General features: G+C 49.2%; 1 protein-coding gene across 2 annotated transcripts; it reads left to right on the plus strand.

Moving 5' to 3' along the window:
- On the plus strand, positions 1 to 2,824 carry LOC105555817 (serine/arginine repetitive matrix protein 2-like). 2 transcript variants are annotated; one of them, XM_012002858.1, is made up of 3 exons: positions 1 to 52; positions 355 to 421; positions 494 to 2,824. In XM_012002858.1, the coding sequence occupies exon 3, from the start codon at positions 495 to 497 to the stop codon at positions 2,724 to 2,726; it is 2,232 nt and encodes a 743-aa protein (XP_011858248.1). In that variant the 5' UTR covers positions 1 to 52; positions 355 to 421; position 494; the 3' UTR covers positions 2,727 to 2,824. The 2 variants fall into 2 exon arrangements, with proteins under 2 accessions (XP_011858248.1, XP_011858247.1); XM_012002857.1 differs by lacking the exon at positions 1 to 52 and having other exon boundaries at positions 100 to 421.
- Positions 2,825 to 2,830: the final 6 nt, after the last annotated feature.

Here is a 2,830-nt window from a genome sequence, read left to right on the forward strand (position 1 = left end):
TCTGTAATATATAATCTACGAGAATAAAGATACGCGCACGATGTTAATAAAGGTACTTGCTCGCGTGGTCGCGACCACGACGTCGTTATCAAGCTCAAAACAACATATCTCTTGTACGACTCGCGACGATTGGTTGAGAAAGCATAACTGTGATAATAAGAAATCTTACGTGTCAACGGGTTGATGAATCTCAATTTAAGTATCTCCCCTACTCGACCTCTTGTAGTATATAAATTTCGCCCGAAGCGATCCATCGTTCATACGGCGTGTCCTCGCGTTAGAGTCAGGAGTGCGGTGGCTAAAAAACCTTTTTCGGATATTCTACTTACATATTCGTTATTGTACATTTTGCAGTCCAAATTAGCAGTTCCACCGTACTTTCGTAGTCGTGGCGAAATATACCCAAAGAATCATTACGAAGGTCAGTATTTCGCGTATGTCTTAACATATCGCGGCAAACATAACGTGGTCTTAGTGCATTTTAACAACTCAGGATGCTCGACTCCAGGGGATCGTTTAAATCGAATACCGTCCGCCGAGAGCATACGGCAAATAGTAAGGACGGAACTGGAGAACGTATTGGGCCTCAGCGGCGGTTCGATCGACTGGAGAAGGAGCGGGATAGCAGCGGCGGCGACAGCGACGGCATCCGTACCTCCAATAGACCGCGAGAACGTGCAGTCGAATATCATGCGGAATCGGCCAGCGAAACCGAAGCAGTGAAGAGTAATAAAAACCGGCGTTCTCGTTCGCGATCTGTCTCGAAGGTATACAAATCAATTGAAAAAACTTCTTCGGGGCGGCGCGACTCTTCGAGTGTCTCGCCAATTCACGTCAGCGTCAATAGGAAACGGCGCGATTCCTCGTCAGATTGTTCCGAGCGGCGCACAACCGTACGCAAGGATAGTAAAGTCGAGTCACTCCCCAAAAAAAAGAAGCAAGACGTGCGCCGCGATTATTCACCTGCGTCCGGAGACGAGGAAGCCTCGCCGCGGGCAAAGGTGAGCCGCAATTTCGAAGACCGACGTCGATGCGGTTCCCCGGAAAGTGCTCGAAAGACCGAGAAAGTCGATCGCGACAAGAACGCCAATCGGCGACGTTGGCGGGACTCTTCCGATCTCGACGAAGAGCCGCCGCGTAACAGGAATCGCCGAGATTCCCGGGACGATAATACCATCGATCGCAGATCCGTCGAATCTGAGGGTGCGCGTAAGACCGGACGGCTCGATCGCGATAAATACGCCAATCAACGACGACGTCCGGACTCATCTTCCGATCGCGACGAAGAGCCGTCGCGTAGTCGAAAATCTCGCGAGGAGGCTGCGAAGCCGCCGCCGCAACGACGTCGGGACTCTCCCGATCGCGAAGAGTCCGCGAGGCGGCCGCCGCCGCAGCGACGTCGGGACTCTCCCGATCGCGAAGAGTCGACGAAGTCGCCGCAACGACGTCGGGACTCTCCCGATCGCGAAGAGTCCGCGAAGCCGCCGCCGCAACGACGTCGGGACTTTCCCGATCGTGAGGAAGAGCCAACGCGTGGTCGAAAATTTGTGCGCGAGTCTAGAGCATCCGTCGAGTCTGACGCCACGCGAAAGAATGCGAAGGCCAATCGCGACGAGTACGATTCTGTAAAGCATAAAGTCGTTAAAAGAGACAGTTGCGAACGCTCGATCTCGCCAGAGCCCAAACGCGGAGCACGCGAATCTGTAGTTGATGAGTCGTCGGTACCGAATAATGATAAACATGGCGACGTATCAACGGACGTGGATACCGCTGTGAGTGCTGCGATAATTGGAAAACGATCGATTTTACAATCATCGGATATCAATTTGGACACGCGCGTACGCCGCGGAAAAATTGACGAGACCTCAAAAGTTAACGCGCGCATACGCGATTCAAATTTGATGAAACAGCTTCCCGAAACGCTACAGGCCAATAATGCAACTTTAGATATTCTTGACGCGCTCGAATTCCCTGTTGTGGACGAAACTGATATACGCGATATTCCGGAACAGTTGAAAAACGAAAAATGTAATCTCGTTAAAAATCCCCTGGCATGTTCTAAAGCGAGCACTACATCGCTTGTTACGCCCATGCGCCGAACCAGTTCGGCCAAGGGGACCGTACGAGATACACGCTCCGCGGTGCTAAAAGAATACATACAACTTCATTATCCGAAATATCGTGTAGTATTCAGCTGCACCGCCAAGGGTTGTAAATACACGTTTTTTCACGAGTGCCATCGTGCCCCTCCGGAAGCTGTTCGCGATCGCCAAGAGGCACTCGATAATGACATAAGTCTCCGTCAGTATCTAGAATCACGCGGCGAATTGATTCATCCCGGCGAAACCCATGAGTGTATGTACTGTCATCTGAAGATTGTTCATCGATTGTGTTATAAGGAGATTTCGGCAAAGAAAAACAAATATATCATCGATGGTTTTGCGACGCGATCTGAGAGCTGTTCGCAGTGCAAAATCCTATGGGCTCGGACGATGATCGATCCAGAATATAAACGCATGTTGATGCAAACGAATCCGCAATTAATGAAAAATATTCGCGATGTCACCTGTAGATATGATGAACCGAACGAAAGATGTCTTTGCGGGTGTACAGATATTCATCACTATTGCTTGAAATATAGCATGGGAGAAAATTTCAACGATAAGAATTCACTCGATTCAATCGGTTGTACGTCTGTTAAGAATCATACGGCTGTTTGTAAGTAGCCAATATTATCGTTTTTAGACATATTACGGCTGTTTGTAAGTAGCCAATATTATTCGTTTTTAGACATATTACGGCTGTTTGTAAGTAGCCAATATTATTCGTT

This window comes from Vollenhovia emeryi, unplaced genomic scaffold (assembly GCF_000949405.1).
Source record: "Vollenhovia emeryi isolate VEMERY1.0 unplaced genomic scaffold, V.emery_V1.0 DF940690.1, whole genome shotgun sequence".
NCBI lineage: Eukaryota > Metazoa > Arthropoda > Insecta > Hymenoptera > Formicidae > Vollenhovia > Vollenhovia emeryi.

Bases quoted from the DNA above. Each gene is read 5' to 3' on its own strand.
- LOC105555817 (XM_012002858.1), top strand. From the start codon at position 495: ATGCTCGACTCCAGGGGATCGTTTAAATCGAATACCGTCCGCCGAGAG.